The 16,061-nt window shown below is 45.3% G+C and overlaps 1 protein-coding gene across 1 annotated transcript in view; it reads left to right on the forward strand.

The window, feature by feature from the left end:
* Positions 1–16,061, forward strand: part of LOC6047737 (histone-lysine N-methyltransferase trithorax) — a 113,994-nt gene that overhangs the window by 96,261 nt on the left and 1,672 nt on the right. The window contains exons 3-4 of the mRNA XM_038264934.1: positions 2,123–11,591; positions 11,661–11,794. Of these exons, the coding sequence (XP_038120862.1) occupies positions 2,123–11,591; positions 11,661–11,794 (9,603 nt within the window). The remainder of the gene's footprint in view (positions 1–2,122; positions 11,592–11,660; positions 11,795–16,061) is intronic.

A 16,061-nucleotide genomic window follows, 5' to 3' on the forward strand; every position in this document is an offset into this window, starting at 1 on the left:
GCAAGTTTTTATCCAACTTTTACAAAAATTTACGATAAAAATAAAAATACCAGTATTCTTAAGAGATTTGCTATTTACCAGATATTTTCAAAAATATATCAATAAAAAGGTAACGATAATATTCAACAAATTCATCAAATTTTAACCTTCGAAAACTTTTGTCCTTTATATAACGCTTATTTTTGAGTAATATGTATACTTTTTAATCTGTTATCAATTTTGAATTTTGGGACTACAGATTAGCACCTAACAGACGTAAAAGTTTATGACAAAAATGTTTTAGTGGCATAACCGTCGAAATTTGAAATTTTGAAAAACTAGCCTAAAATTTTAAAATATTTTTGTTTGTTTTTTTTTTTAAATTGTGTTTTTTTTTATTTTAAATAGGGGGATCCACACAACTTGTGAGCCATAAAACTGAATTTGAAATTTAAAAGTTAATAGGTTTTATCAATAAGACAGACTTTTGGTTTGGTTTAAAACCAAAAAGAGCACGGAAAAATGTTGCCAACGAGTTTTTTTTTAATGTGGTTTTTGGGAAAAATAGAAATCTTACAAAAAAATATATTAAAAATTGAATTTGCATCGAAAAGTACTCTACAATTTTTTATACATACCTATAAAATGCTACATTTTTTAGTTTAAGCCGTTGCAAATATATTTTTTTAAGTTTATGTCCCTCGACTCTAAAAAATATAAAAATTTTAATAACAAGCCATGGTCTCAACACTTAAATGAAAACAGTGTTTTAAAGTGCATTTTATACAATATTTTACACCTGCCCAGTTGTTTTGCAATCATCACTTTTCAAAATATCCAAGTACTGAAAAGACTTTTTTTGCGAAAAAAATGGCGGTGCTGTACATTGGAATTCCACAAAAATTAAAAATATTTTTGATCGATCCCAGACATGCTAACTATGATTTCAAACGCAGGAAAATGCATTTCTAATTGTTTTCAGTTGGTTAGACTCCTAATTCCTTTAAAATTTTGAAGTTTTTTGAAAACACATTTTTTTGCCCCTGATTTTCGAACCGATTTTGAAGGGGGGGGAGGCAACATAAACTATGGCCTAACTATTTTAAGGGGGCCATCCATAAACCACGTGGACACTTTAGGGGGTATGGCGATTGTCCACGATCCATACAAAAAGTTTTTTTGTATAGGCAATTGTCCACGAGGGGGTAACAGATTCCAAAAAAGTGTCCACGTGGTTTATGGATGGTCCCAAGCCTAATTTTTGGTTTTGTGGTCTACCTTTGTTCATTCCAGAAAATATTTATTTCGAAAAGCTGAAGCTTCTCTAAAATTCTCTCTTTTGGACTTCTAAAATCGCACAATTCGTCAAAAACTAGGTTTGTCTGTGTCATCCGATTAGACATTTTTTTTTGAATGATAAAAAACGAAACATTTGTGATTTTTTTTTAAATCGGGACTGATATAAAGGTCGAAAATTTTCTTTTAAAATTGAACATTTAACATCAAAAAATTTCTTTTAACATTGAAAATACGACGGAATATTAACGAGCTATCTTCCTTTGAAAAATAAGTCTAATTGGATGACACTTAGAAAACACCAAATTTATATTTTTTTCATTCTTTGCAAGACCAACTAATTTTTAAGATTTTGAAAGTTTGGAGAAATCTAGACACTATTTTTAAAAATCTAAAAAATGATGCATTTCATTGAAAAAAAATTCCGACAAAAATACCTAATTCAGCAGCAAAAATTTTGTTAGTTTTTTTATGGCTCAAAAGTTTGAACAATTTTAAAACATGAAAAATCAAGGAATTATGGAAATAGTTTTTTTTTGTTTACCGTCATCAGGGGTGACATTGGTCTGAGGAGTGAGATTGGGATTGGAGACATTTTTTTCAGCTCTTTCGTATTAAAATTTTAGGCCTTAAGGACTTAAGTTGTATGGAGACTTGTATTGAGCAACCATAGTGCTGAACCTGCGACAGGAGGAAATTATGGACATAAAATAAATGGAATTAGAAACCGATGTTAATTAAAAGTTATGGACTTACAATGACTTAAAATGATACAATATGAACTGCTGAATTAGAATCGCACCATTTACATCAACTTGACCTTCTTTTCCCTCTCTCTCTCTTCCAGACGCACCATCGGATCCGTCGGACGGCCCCAGTGAACCGACCCCCGCCCGACCCGCGTCCTCGATCAGCATCAACAATCCGTTCGCGAAAACTAGTCTGCTGGACGCAGTTTCTGGCACTAGTGCAAGCTGTACCAGCAGTAGCGGTACCACGCTGAAGCTCATGAAACCGGCGGTACTGCTGTCGGCCGCGACGGCCTCCACGTCATCTAGTCTGGCGTCCGCGACGTCAATCTTTGGTAAAAGTATTCTCCGCCAGCCGCGGCTACAGTTCACGACCTCGCTGCTCAACTCGAACCCGCTGGCGTCGGATGGTGGTTCGGGCGGTGCTGCCCCGGAACGAACCACCGTTTCGGACGGGCCATTTTCGTTGCATTTGAAGGCGGGGACGGAGTTGGATTCGTCCAAGATATTCTCCAGCGCGTTGACGGCGAGTGGTGGAGCGAGCGAGGGAACGCCGTCGGGGGCTTCGGGTGCGGTTGGACCGAGTTGCAGTATTTGTGGGATCGCCGACAGTGGGCGACACCATCAAGCCGGGACGGAGAAGCACGGTATTGGGTGTCACACGTGCCGCAAGTTCATCTCGATGATCAAGAAGCGCACCAAGGGACCGAACCCGTGCGGAGTGCTCAAGTGTAAGAACGATAGCAAGTGCTCCGTCAAAACGATGGTTCGACCGAGTCACGTGAGGAGTAATCACATATTCAAGGAACGGTGCCATGTTTGCTGGGTACGAAGGTGTTTGACCGGATTTCCGTTGCCACCGTCGTTAAAGACTACGCTTACCCAAATTCTTCCGCCAATGAGCAGGCAGGTCGATTCTACGGCACCTGCTAGTAGCACTTCAGTCAAGAAGGAGTCGTCCATTGAGAACAACATATTCTCCAACTCTCTCAGCAGTGGACTTCCCACGGTCGCTGCTCCGCGGATACTTTGGAATACGAGCACGGAAAAGTCCGAGTTCCCGAAGACAAGTTCCTTCCCATCGCTGTCCAACCCGTTAGCTCAAAACAACAGCACGTTCGGTAGCTTACCTCCGATCAAGTTGAACATCAGCGACAAACCACTTATCCTAGCGCCAAGTTCGTTGGGTAGTCCGAAGATCGCCAAGGAAGAAATCCCTGTGGCTCCAACCGTGGAAAAGAACCTGGAAGAACCCGAACCAGTGGCAAGCACAACGAACCCAGATGTAACTACCAAGGTTTTGCGACCGCGCAACAAAGCCGAACCTGCGACTCCCACGCCAACCAGTACAAACACCGCGAGCGTCAGTTCGCCACCACCGGTAGTCACTACAACTTCCACCGTAGTTTCACCGACGGCCACCACTACAACGTCTACAGCAGCTGTTACAGCAGATGCAGCTCGTCAACGGATCGACCTCAAAGGTCCTCGCGTCAAGCACGTCTGTCGAAGTGCGTCGATCGTGCTGGGTCAACCGTTGGCCATGTTCCCCGACGACGAGGCCGCCGCCGTCGACGCTACGCTGGAGAACATTGAAACGCCACCCAGCGATAGTGCCGCCGAAGGCGCGGACGACGTGCCTGCGGTATCGCAACTACCGCAACCACCGCTACCACTAGAACCGACGAAGCCCAGTGAAGAGCTGCAGTCGCCGTGTGCGGACTGCAAAGAGGAACCGCCGAACCTGACCCTATCGCCTCCGGCGACTCCCGTGGCGGATGCCGATACCAGTGGTTCTACGGAAAAGGATCTCGTGATCGACGAAGATCGCGTGTCCGAGTCGAGCACGCCGACGAAGGAGGTTGAACCGCCCAAGCCGGAAACGGAGCCACCTGTAGAAGTCATACCTGTAGCTACTCCTGCACCCGTTGTCGTAAAACTGGAACTCGACGTCAAGGAGAAGATCGAAGTAGCGCGAAAGATCGAGGAGATTGAACGACCAACGACGCGAAAGGCAACTTCCGCCATCAGGCCGCAAGTGCTCAAGCAGAACATCAACGCCATAACGAAGAGCTTCAACACGAACGTACGGGCTACGGCGATCGGCCAACAGACGGTTCCGGAAGTGCCAAACGCACCACTTATTTCGATCGATTTCTGGGAAAACTACGACCCGGCCGAGGTCAGCCGAACGGGGTTCGGGTTGATCCTATCCGAGGAAGTCCCGCTGAAGGCCCTGTGCTTTCTTTGTGGCAGTTCCGGCCTGGACGAGATGTTGTTCTGCGTGTGCTGCTGTGAACCGTACCACCAGTACTGCGTCAAGGACGAGTACAACATTCGGCACGCATCGCTGGACGAAACCAACATCAGTCTGCTGGAGCTAACCTCTACGACCATCGTCAACAGCTCACCCGCACAGCAAGCGCTAAACCGCTTCAACTGGATGTGTCCGCGGTGTACGGTTTGCTACACCTGTAACATGGCCACCGGAACGAAGGTAAAGTGTCAAAAGTGCTGCAAAAACTATCACACCACCTGCTTGGGCACCAGCAAGCGACTTCTCGGCGCCGATCGACCGATGATCTGTGCGGCCTGTCTCAAGTGCAAGAGCTGTTCGACGACCAACGTAACGAAATTCATCGGCAATCTTCCGATGTGTACGCCGTGCTTTCGGCTTCGACAAAAGGGCAACTTTTGTCCGCTTTGTCAGCGGTGTTACGAGGAGAATGACTTCGATCTTAAAATGATGGAGTGTGGCGACTGTCAACGGTGGGTTCACGCCAAGTGCGAGGGTCTGACCGACGAGCAGTACAACATGCTGAGTGCCCTGCCGGAAAACATCGAATTCATCTGCAAAAAGTGTGGCAAAAACAACGAATCTGCCAACGTATGGCGAGATGCGGTCGCTGCCGAGTTCAAGGCAGGTCTTCTGAGCGTGGTGAAACTGCTCAGCAAAAGCCGACAAGCGTGCGCACTGCTGAAGCTGAGTCCCCGCAAGAAGACCAGCAACTGCACCTGTCTCGTCAGCTCCGGCAAAAGCATCTCTTTCTTCAGCTTTGGAACGTCCAAGGAAGAGTCCAGCGTAGCTTCGAAGAAGCCCAAGCTAGACGAAGACTCAATCTACGATTTCAACAGCGAAAGCAGCAGCAGCAGCACGAGTTTCCCCCCGGCGACCAAGTGCTACTGCTCGTTGAAGCCGGTGAAACCGTCCGACATCAGCCTGGTGGAAATCAAGCAGAAGATCAACGCCAACGAGTACTACTCGCTGCAAGACTTCAACTACGACATGAACACGCTCATCAACTCGATCGGCTCGGAAGAACTGTCCACGGCGTACAAAGAGTTCCTCAGCGAGACGTTCCCGTGGTTCCAGAACGAAACCAAGGCCTGCACCGACGCGCTCGAGGAAGCGATGTGCGGCGAAGAAATGATGGGCGGTGACTACGGGCTTGTCCCAGCCGGAGACGTCCATCTAGAGCAGGACCAAAAGGTCCCGAGCATCGACATTCCGCTCGACGAAATCGACGACTACTTTTACGAATCTTCTGACGTCAAAGACACCCGAATCTGCATGCTCTGCAAACAACCCGGCGAGGGACTTCCACTGCACGAGTCCCGCCTGCTGTACTGCGGCCAAAACAACTGGACGCACACAAACTGCGCTCTCTGGTCGGCCGAAGTTTTTGAGGAAATCGACGGTTCACTGCAGAACGTCCACTCGGCCGCGTCCCGCGGACGTCTGATCAAGTGCTGTCACTGCGGCGTCAAAGGAGCCACCGTCGGTTGTAACGTGAAGAACTGTGGCGAACACTACCACTTCCCGTGCGCCCGCCAGATCAACTGTACCTTCATGCAGGACAAGACGGTGTACTGTCCGCAGCACACGGTCGATGCCACGCGCAAGAAGTGTCCGGTGGAGAAGAGTTTCGAGATCAACCGATCGGTGTACGTGGAGTTAGATCGGCGGAAAAAGAAGTTTGTCGAGCCGGGCAAGGTGCAGTTCATGATGGGATCGCTGAGCGTGAGGAAGCTCGGCCACATCGTACCGATGTTCAGCGATCACCCGGACACGATCATTCCGACTGACTTTGAGTGCACCCGTCTGTACTGGAGCTCGAAGGAACCGTGGAAGATTGTCGAGTACAGGATCAAAACAACGATTCAAAACAATAACTACTGTCATGGAACAGATGCCGGGAAGAACTTTACCGTGGATCACACGATGAGCAGTAGTTCCGTGCATTGGGGACTCACGCAGATCAACCGGTGGCACAGCAGCTTGAACAACGATGAGCAAGAGCTGGTCGAACCTGTGGCAGGTAGCTCAGGGCTACAGAAAGAGCAGAAAACAATGAAGCAACTGCTGGAAGCGGTTTGCGGCCCAAGTGACGACACAAACGACGAAGAACCGCAAAACAACAACGATCTGCTTCCGCAGGAGATCAAGGATGCCATCTTCGAGGATATCCCGCATGACATTCTGGATGGAATCAGCATGCTGGACATCCTTCCGAAGCTTATGACGTACGACGACCTCATTGCGATGGATCTGAAGAACGAAAACAACTTCAACGCGGAAATTCTCAAAGAAGTCAACGTTGGAGGTGTCGGCAGTAGTAGCAGCAGCAGTACGACCACCTCGAACAGTAGCAACGCCACCGGCGGAACGAACGACATGGACGTCGACGAGGACGATATCAACGAGGCGATCATGAAGTGCTCCGGCAGCGAGCTCAGCAACGACGGCTGGATGAAGACGATATCTGCGCCCGGAATCGAGGACGCACTGCTCAGTGCGATCAAGCAACCGTCAACGAGTCGGGATTTGAAGCGGAGCAAGTCCGTCGTACGCGTCGCTGGGCAGCGATCGGGGAGTTTCTCGTGGAATTCGAAGCTTGAATCGGCGGCGGCCGCGAAGCGACGAAAGATGAGCAAGTTGGCGGATGTTTTGTCGCTGGGTCGGATGAAGGAGGATGCGAGTGGAAGTGCTTTGGAGAGGAGGAAGTCGTTGCCGAACGAGGAGTTTTCATGGAGTGCTAACAAGAAGGCTGGAGGTGCTGGTGAAAGTCTGAACGATGGAATGAATGTGTTTGAAAAGTTGAAGATCTCCCAGCTGGATGGAATGGACGACTTTTGCGGCGACGCTGGAGAGATGAAGATCTACTCGTCAAACATGATGGAAGCCCCGGTCAAGTGTGACCGGTGCCATGCAACGTACCGGAATCAGGAGTCCTACCAGAGACATTTGAACTCGTGCGAAGTGCTGTCTACCAGTGAGAGTGACTCGGAAACGCGATCGCCACGGCTGCTTAGTCCTGAACAGCAACAGGCTCAAGTGGCCACGCAGCTGGGAGCGGGAACGTTCATATTGCCCCAAACGTCGGTGGCACAAACGATTTCTACGGACATGTACGGTCAAATCAGCCAAAACCATAACGGAAATCCGACAATGGTGATCTCCGGTCTCAACAACCAGACCATCAACTTGAACAACCTGGGAAATCAAGCAATCCTGTCGAACATTCCAGCATCGATGCCAATCACGATCAATCAACTCTCCTCCGGAATTCCCATCCAAACTTCAGCCGGCACCCATCAGCTTCCACTGCAAGGTACCCTCTCGAATTTGGGTGGAAACATGATCATCTCGAATCAGGGTCAAATATTTGCCCAACCCGTCAACTTCCAGCAGACGCTCGATAACCAGCAAGGTTTCGTTCAGAACAAGCAACGATTTCAGACTGCGCAACTTCCCCAGACGATTTCGCTGGCCAACAACATCATGAACGCCGGTAACAGCATCCAGGTTCTACAACAGCCGCAACAACACCAACAACAGCAGCAGATTATCTCGATTGGTCCCAATGGTCAACCGCAGATTGTAACTGTGACTAATCCGAACCAGCCACAGCAGCAGCATTTCATCCAAAATCAATCGCAAAAGAAACAGCTCATCTTCCCGTCGGTGTCACCCAAGAAGCCGATCTTGTCCAAGTACGGCCAAACGCCCACCCCGATCAAAGCGAAGCGAAGTCCTCCTTCGTCGACGGTGACCAACTCCAGCAAGACGGTCCACATGAAGAAGCAAGAGCCAATAGCTATCCAACAAGCGCCAACGTTCCAAACAATGCAACAACAACAACAGCAGCAACAACAACAGATCCAGCTGATCAACACTTCGTACCCGATGATCAGGCCAAACAGTGCGGCGACGCCACAGCAAGCAACCACGGCTACGGCCGGAAACCAGATCATATTCCAGCAACCGAATCAACCCATACTCGTGCAGCAAGTTGGCGGCAATCAGATCTCGTACGTAACCGACCAGAACCAAGTCCAGTATCTGGCACCGACGAATGTCCTAACCCAGAACGGGTTTACGCTCAACACCGCAGGCGATGGGACACTCTCGGCCTCGCCCGCCAACAACATCCTCATCCCGAACGGAACCGGAGGCTACTCGATGATTCCGGCCAGTGCTCTTCAGTTGGCGACCGCACCACAACCGCAGGTGATTGGCACGATCATCCAGCCCCAAGCAACCTCGATCCAGTGCGGAATGATGTCCACGGAACAGATGGTCCTGGGAGCGACCGCCGGCACGCCAACGCTGGAAATGGTCACCGACCCTACGTCGGGCTGCATGTACTTGACCAGTCCATCGGTGTACTACGGGCTGGAAACGATCGTTCAAAACACGGTCATGTCATCGCAGCAGTTCGTTTCCAATGCAGCCATGCACGGAGTGCTCAGCCAAAACTCGAGCTTCTCCGCCACCACAACGCAGGTATTCCAGGCAAGCAAGATCGAACCGATCGTTGAAGTTCCGACGGGTTACGTGGTGCTCAACAACGACGGAACCACCTCCCAACTGCAAACCTCTAACGGAATCATCCAGCAGGCTCAGATTCAACCGGCACCAACGCCTACCCCCAACCCAGTCGTCAGTCAACCAATGCAAACGTGGAAGATTGAACCGCAAACCACGTTCGTTCAGCAACAGCAACAACCCACCGTTGTGAATCCGCTCAAGTCAACTACGGGATCGGTCAAGAACATCATTCCCAAGACTCAAACGCAACTGATCAACAAGGTAATGCCGAACACGATGATCAAAACTAACCCGGAACCCACCATCAACACTTCGATGATGGCCCAGAAGGTCAGCTACGCCAACGCTTCCGGCGTGTACACGACTACGGCGGCCGTCACAACGACCACCAAGGTGTCCAACGTGATCAAGCCCATAACCAAGACCACCACCGTGAACAAGCCGAAAATCGTGGCCAAGCCAGTCAAACAGCATCGCCAGTCTCTGCTGTCTCCACAACCGCAACTACAGCACCAGGTTCAGCAACAGATTGCCCAAGTCCCGATCTCCCAACCCCAACTGGTATCGATCAAGCCCAGCATTAACAGCTCGGACAAGTCACTGCTTCAACCAATCGTGAGCATCGCTACCAACAAGCTAAACAATAGTCACCTGAAGAACTCGATTGAGTTCATTCCGACGCCGTCAACGAAGTCAACGTCCCTACTGAAGAAGCCCGAAGTTAAGCATTTCCCACAGCGAAACACTCCGAACTACGCGTACCAAACTAGTCAAGCCCAGCCGCAGCAGCAGCCACAATCCATCCAGATCAGCGCCATCCCAACCTCCTACAGTCAGATCCTTCCAACGCCAACGTCCGTACAAACGACGACGCAACCACAACCCCAAAAGTCGCTGCTGATCGACAAGAAACCATCCCAGATCACGATGTCACTCGCTTCCAGCAGTGCCAGTTCTACGATGACTCCATCAATCCCACCCACGATGAGCAATTCGTCGATCACGATCACGCCAACGCAAACGGCCAGCATCACGCTGCCGACGGCTCCGTACCCGATGCAACCGCTGTACTCCAACATTCCGACCAACGTGGTCAACCCGATCCCGCAATCCAACAACAGTAGCAACAGTATTAGCAACACGACACCCACCCAGACGAACCGCCCCACGAACCGCGTTCTACCCATGCAAGCCTCGATGGTTCTGCCTAAATCACCCGAAGTCCCGCAGACGCCACCACCGCTGAAACTGCTCAACGGCAGTGGCTTGCCGTGCGATAAGATCGACGAAATCTCGATCATTCCCAGTCACACCGCGTTCAGTCCGGAACCGTCACCGCCGGCATCGGCCAAGGAGGATCACCTGAAGGGATCACCGCCCCGCATGGAGATCGAGATCAAACCGATCGATCCGATCGACATCGGACCGATGCTTCCGGTGGAATCGAACCAACACCAGATGGAAGAACAATTCGGCCAGCTCGAACCAAGCCCGCAGCCAAGCTTTCACTTGAGTCTGAACATTGATCATCACGGATCCATCATCCCAATCACGGCGACGACGACGATGAGCACAAACTCGCTGCTGCCGCCGACCATCGCCGACATCGAGATCAAACCCATCGAATCGACGAACGACGAAGTGGACGTCCCAATGGAGATGGTCAAGTGTTCGCTGTTTGGTGACGCCGAAGATATGATCGCCAAGAGCATGCAGCAGGACTCGATGGACGGTGCGAGCAGCGTAGATTCGCGCAGCATGAACGACGAGTCGGAGTCGCCCGAGATCAAGAACAAGATTTCGGAGATTTTGGACAACCTAGAGGCGCAAACCAACGAGGAGGAAGAGTTCAGCGAGTGTCGCGAATCGGACAGCTCGGAACTGCTGTTGAAGATTGAGGAGGAACCCGCGCTGGGAGCTTCCAGTCCGATCAAGAGTCAGGAGGAGCAAAAGCTTGTCGAGGAACTGAACCAGGAGCTGCAAGCCAGCACGCACTCGTCACCGGCAAGCTCGATCCACCACTCGGAACTGATCATCCCGTCGATCTTTGACCCTGAACCGAAAAAGGACAGCGATTCCAGCTACAAGGAGAACCTCGACCCGATCGCGAACCTAGCGAGTCCTGCTCCGAGCACAAGCAGCAACATGATGACCACCTGCAGCGAACCACAACAACAGCTGCCGGAAGTGCTGATCAAGATGAAGACCTGCAGCCAGCCACCACAGCCCAAATCGCCCAAGTCCAACAGCCCCAAACTGCTGTACGAGATCCAATCGCAGGACGGCTTCACCTACAAGTCCACCTCGATCGCGGAAATCTGGGACAAGCTGTTCGAGGCGGTGCAGATCGCACGCAAAGCCCACGGCCTGCAGCCCCTGCCCGAGGGTCAGCTGGAGGAGATGGCCGGCGTGCAGATGCTCGGCCTCAAAACGAACGCCATCCGCTACCTGCTCGAGCAGCTGCCGGGTGTGGAGAAGTGCACCCAGTACCAGCCCCAGTACCACAAGAAACCGATGGCGGACATCACTGCGTCCGTGCTGGGTGGCGCTTCCTCGGCGGCCCTCTACGCGGACTACTTTGACGACATCCGCGAGAACCCGTACGGGGCGGCCCGCTGCGAGCCGTACAGCGCCCGGTCCGAGTACGACATGTTCAGCTGGTTGGCGTCGCGCCACCGTAAGCAACCGCCGATGCCGGTCGTGGCGCAAACCGTCGACGATACCATCATTCCGAGGTAAGTCAAGCAAAATCGACACAGATCGAGAAATTAAACTTGATGTCTTTTGATTTTATTTTCTTTCAGACGTGGCAGCGGAAGCAACCTGCCGATGGCGATGCGCTACCGCACGTTGAAGGAAACCTCCAAGGAGTCGGTCGGGGTGTATCGGTCGCACATCCATGGACGTGGGCTGTTCTGCAATCGGGACATCGAAGCTGGTGAGTTAAAAAGTTTGATCTCTGGTTTAATAATCGAAATGTCGCCAGTTTGTGTAGAAATAGATTGTAAAAAAAAAAACTAAACTAAATGTTTATATTCTACACAAACCAGAAATGAAATCAATAATTGCATAATGTTTAATGTTTTGACAACATTGCAACTATTTTGAGGGAAAGCTTTAATCAAGATTTTAATATTTTGAGTCAAAATAATAAAGATTTTGCTTGCTCATGGTTTTGTTCTTTACAATTTTTTAGCGACATTAAAGCAAATGATTTTTATTTAATATTTTTCAATTGTTTATGGCACAAAAATAAGTGAAAAATATATGTTAAATAGGCCGAAAACTTAAAATATGCAAATACCAAGTCAAGAACACAAGGCCAATTCGAATACTTTCATAAATTCTCAATGCCGCGGGAAAATGATCATCTTCTTTTTATTATTTTTTGTATCATCGTTCCTCGGTCCTAACCTGATCGCAGCACCTAAAAGGACCTAATAAAAATAAGTTATGAAAAAAAAATCTCAATGCAAAAACTAAAGCTATCGAAAAAACATATCATTTTCAATTTCCAAGCCAGATTTGAAAAAAAAAAATAATTAAAATGCATCGCAAAATGCCACATACACGAAAAACAAACATTCATGGAATTTTTTTTTTTTTCTTCAAATTTAACGCTTTTTGAAATCCGTGCACGGTGCCCCATTTGAATAATTATAAAATAAGCATAATGAAAAGTTCTCTAAATATTCGCAAATTGGTTCGCGATTTTTTAAATTTAATTTTTTGATTTGGATAAAACTCTTTTAATTTATTTTTTTTTTTTTTTTGAAGACTTTGTTGAAACCTTGTTATTTTAAAAGAAGCAACGTTGAATCAGATGAGATGTGATTTTCTGGTAAATTTGTAGATTATGTAGACCTGGGTGCATTTTAACCTTGGTTCGCAAAACGACCTCAATTTTGAACTGTCAAAGTGGAACCAATTTACTGTTCGCCAAAAGTAGAAAGTATTGTTATCGATAAATAAAAATTGTTTTTTTTTTTTGCAAGAATGAAAAATGTGTAGTTTTAGAGAACCTGGCGTTGAAGTCAAAAAATCTCAAGAAAGTTGAAGGCGAAATCGTCATTTTTTTATAATTATGAATGGAAGTTGTTTATGGAGTCGATGCGGTTGTGTTCATAAAAAAGCTGTCTTTTTTGTTTGATTCCATTTGAAAATCTACTGGTTCAGTGAAAATCGTCTCTGTTTGTTGAATTAGCTTCGCTAGAATAAGCAATGTTTTTTCGCTGGACCAGGAAGAGCTGCAGGATTCCAAAATCTGCCAGGGAATTTCTCTGCGACATCGCAGAATGACAGTCTTGCCGCAATCACCCTAAAAAAGAAAAAATCTCTTCTAACCGATCAAAACGCGACTATTTTCCAACAAAAAATGTCGAGAACTAGACAAAGAAAAACACAGACTATTGATTATAAAACGTTGCTTAATCCACCTTCAGGTGGGTGGTCATAATATTAACTAAGACGGATCTAATGAGACCAAAATGGTTGAAATCGTTTTAGCCAATCCGGAGATAATCGTGTGCATATTTTTCGGTGCACGGACTCACATCCAGACACACGCACAGACATTTGTTCAGAATTTGATTCTGAGTCGATAGGTATACGTGAAGTTGGGTCTACGAGGTCTAATAAAGAAGTTCATTTTTCGAGTGATTTTATAGCCTTTCCTCATTGAGGTGAGGAAGGCAAAACAGCTCATTTACCAGTAATAAAAAAGTCATGCTTGTGCTTGAACAGCCTCCTACTTTGTAGATGTAAACAAAGTGGGTTCATTCAAAAATCACGTTACGCATTCTCTCTATGCATCACCTAGAGTTAAAGTCACTTTGAGGTCAAAATTTTGTGAAATTCTTAAGTTTTTGTTTTTTTTAATATGTTACGAAGAAATTCACAAATGAAAAAATATTTTTGAAAACTATGAAAATTTCCTACAATTTTCTCTCTCAAGATTTGAAAATCGGACAATTAGTTTTTGAGCTACAGCCATTTGAATCGATGAATATAAGTAAAAATATAAATATAAAAAAAATATTTTGGGAATTCAGTTTTAGTGATAAAAAGTTACAAAAATTATATCCGTGTACTTTATTTTCTGCAAAGCCCTAAACATAACCTACAACTTTTCGGAAGACAACAAATCGATCAGAAAATTCCTTCTCAAGATACAAAACTTTATACATTAACATACCCATTTTGTATGACCAGCTCCCAAAATTGTATGGAGACTTGTCTGGAAAAAAATAATGATGCAAATGAACCACTTTAATATTTTTTTTTTATAAATTATTTACAAGAAAATTTAAAAAAAAAGAGGTGGCTCCTATTTCTTTGGCCAGCAAACTATAAATTCACCACAGGTCCACACGCGTGTGTTTGCCGTAATTTAATTCAGGATTTTCTGAGAAAGTCGCTTTTTTTTTACTTTTTAAGCTTGTTCTACAAATGTATTTCATAATTTTAATTTTTTTTTAACTGGAATGCCAAATCCGGCTTTGTATAATACAGTACTTGTTCGGTAACTGGGCTGAGAAGGTATCCCAGTAACCGAATGCTGCTCGCAAACTGAGCTGATCGAAAAATGAGGAGGGGAACATCGGTGCATTATATTTTCTAAGCAACAAATAAAAATAAAGGTCGCTCAAAAATAGTTCAAGACCTCTTTATGTCCTTTGAATATGACATGAAATTTTATGAAAACCTAAAAATGAATATTTAATTGTTGAAAATCATTTTTGTGTCCTCTGACCCCTCGATCATTTTAATTTTTTATTGGTTTTTGACGTTTATCTGCTGTTATACTGCAATTAAACAACACCCAGTTACCGAACAAGTACTGTATACGGGATAAATGAAATTCATTTTTCCAGAAAAACGTGTTTATTTTTGACAGCTTATCCATCCACTTGTGAAAGCTCACATCTTCCGAAATGTTTCATAGTTTGCGTTACCGTAAAACGGGGTGACTTTGATAGGTTAGCGATTTTTCCGCAAAATGAAGGAATGGTTCAGAAACATACTGACCGTGGTAGAGAAGTGTTCAAAGTTCCTCAAGAAGAAGTTTTCATAAAATTTTGAAGAGTTTAAAAAGTTAGTTAACTATAGTTAAGAAAATGTTAATGAAAGTCATTATTTTAAACTTCTCAAAGTGTCATGATTTTCTCAATTAACATGATTTTGAATCGGAAAACGGAATGCATTTTCGGATTCTTTGGACAATTTTCCACTAAGAGAAGATTACATAAGTTTGTAAATAATAAATAATATGTGTTTTTGAAACACAGTTAAAAAAATCTTCAAATTTATAGGCATTTTCAGTTGAACAAATTTCATGTAAAATGTTTAAACTTGTGATTCGTGCTTCGAATTCAGTATAAAATGCAATATAAATCAATAATTTTATAAACAAAACTAATTTTAACAAAATTCAGGCAAAATTTCGACTTTTTAACAATTTTACCTAAAATTTATATGTATTTTGTTAAAAAGCTTATAAACTTAGTTAATTTAACATAAACATTGATTTTTTTCTTACAAACTATATCAGCTACTTTAGTGATGGTACATTTAACGTAAAAATAAAGTTGGAACATCTTAAATATGATTTTAGCAAGAAAAACTATGACTATCAAAGTCACCCCGGAATTAAAACTAAGAATTTTTAACGAAACTATTTTTCTAAACACTACTGAAAAAACTTTTTCTTCCAAAATAATGCATGGACTTTGTGTGGCCTACCCCAGTACATGTTTTAAAAATAATAATCATGAGAAAACCCTTACCTGTTGGAAAATATTCTAAAAACAATTTGAAATCCTATCAAAGTCACCCCGGTTTACGGTATTCAATTTTAAATCCATCAATCAGCCATTTAACCCCCTACTGCCCAAATTTTTTTTTCGAGATTTTTTATTTTTCCCGTGTTCAGGAAGTCATTTTGAGCAACTTTTGTTCTACGAAAAACTTCACTTCTCTTGTTTTATGTTTTTCTTGTTTTATTTTTAGTATTTTAATTTTCATTTATCTTGTTTAGTTTATGTCTGTTTTTGGTAGTATTTGGCCTATTCTAACACCTCCTATCATTACATTTTGCCTATCTAAATTTTTTCATGTTTTTACAGTCACTTTAATTTTTTACTTGTTTTTCACATTTTCTGCTATAGAATGGCACCATTATCATTTATATTGCAAAAAATGCGTAG

This window comes from Culex quinquefasciatus, chromosome 3, assembly GCF_015732765.1.
Source record: "Culex quinquefasciatus strain JHB chromosome 3, VPISU_Cqui_1.0_pri_paternal, whole genome shotgun sequence".
NCBI lineage: Eukaryota > Metazoa > Arthropoda > Insecta > Diptera > Culicidae > Culex > Culex quinquefasciatus.